An 829-nucleotide genomic window follows, 5' to 3' on the forward strand; every position below is an offset into this window, starting at 1 on the left:
TCATCCACCTGTACACGGGAAGGTGATGAAGGGAGGCAAATGGGCCTCTCCAAGTCTGCAGAACTGGCTTCAAATAAATCCTTTTTTCCTAAAAACATAAACAAACAAAAAGAGCTGAGGATGTGAAGTTGAGCTAAATATGAAGACTCTGAGTTCAATCCTCAGTACCCCAAAAGTAAAAATAAATAAACAGTATACAGAAAGCAAATGCCATGGAAGATGGGGGGGTCCTGCTGCACTGCCACTGGCAGTATAAATTAGTACAGGCATTATGGAAATTAGTACAGAGACTCCCCAGAATACTTGAGGTACAGCTACCAGACGATCATGATACCTCACCTTGCTATACACTGAAGGACTTAAAGTCAGCTTACCCCAGCAATACGTGAGGTAGTATGACTGGCTTTCTTCTTTTTCTCCCCCTTCTCTTTCCTTCCATTCTTCCTTCCATTTATCTTTCTTTCTCCTTGTCTTCTCCAACGCATGGAGCCAGGCGAGGGCTCAGTGAAGGCCCTCTGCGAAAGGTGAAGAGAATACACTATGCAGATCATGGAGTAAGATTCAGCCATACGGAAGAACAAAATTATCCCATTTTTGGGAAAGTGGAAATGGAGAGCTGCATGTTGAAGGATATAAACCAGACTCAGACAACTGTTGCATGTTTTCCCTAATACATGGAATCTAAGAAAAAAAAAGGATGGCATGAAAGTAGAGGGAGACTATTATTGTACAAGAGGAAGGGAATAATGGGAGGGGAGGAGGTGCAAGGGACTGGATACCAACAAACTATATTTATTTATTTATTTATTTATTTATTTATTTTCTTATT

At 40.9% G+C, this 829-nt stretch overlaps 1 protein-coding gene across 1 annotated transcript in view; it reads right to left on the minus strand.

Annotated features, from left to right (window-relative positions):
* The window catches only part of Tfe3 (transcription factor binding to IGHM enhancer 3), a 25444-nt gene continuing 24615 nt past the window's right edge, over positions 1 to 829 (minus strand). The window contains 1 exon segment of the mRNA XM_023717814.1: positions 1 to 8. Within this exon segment, the coding sequence (XP_023573582.1) occupies positions 1 to 8 (8 nt within the window).

The sequence above is a fragment of the Octodon degus genome, unplaced genomic scaffold, assembly GCF_000260255.1.
Source record: "Octodon degus isolate 3935 unplaced genomic scaffold, OctDeg1.0 scaffold00055, whole genome shotgun sequence".
Lineage (NCBI taxonomy): Eukaryota > Metazoa > Chordata > Mammalia > Rodentia > Octodontidae > Octodon > Octodon degus.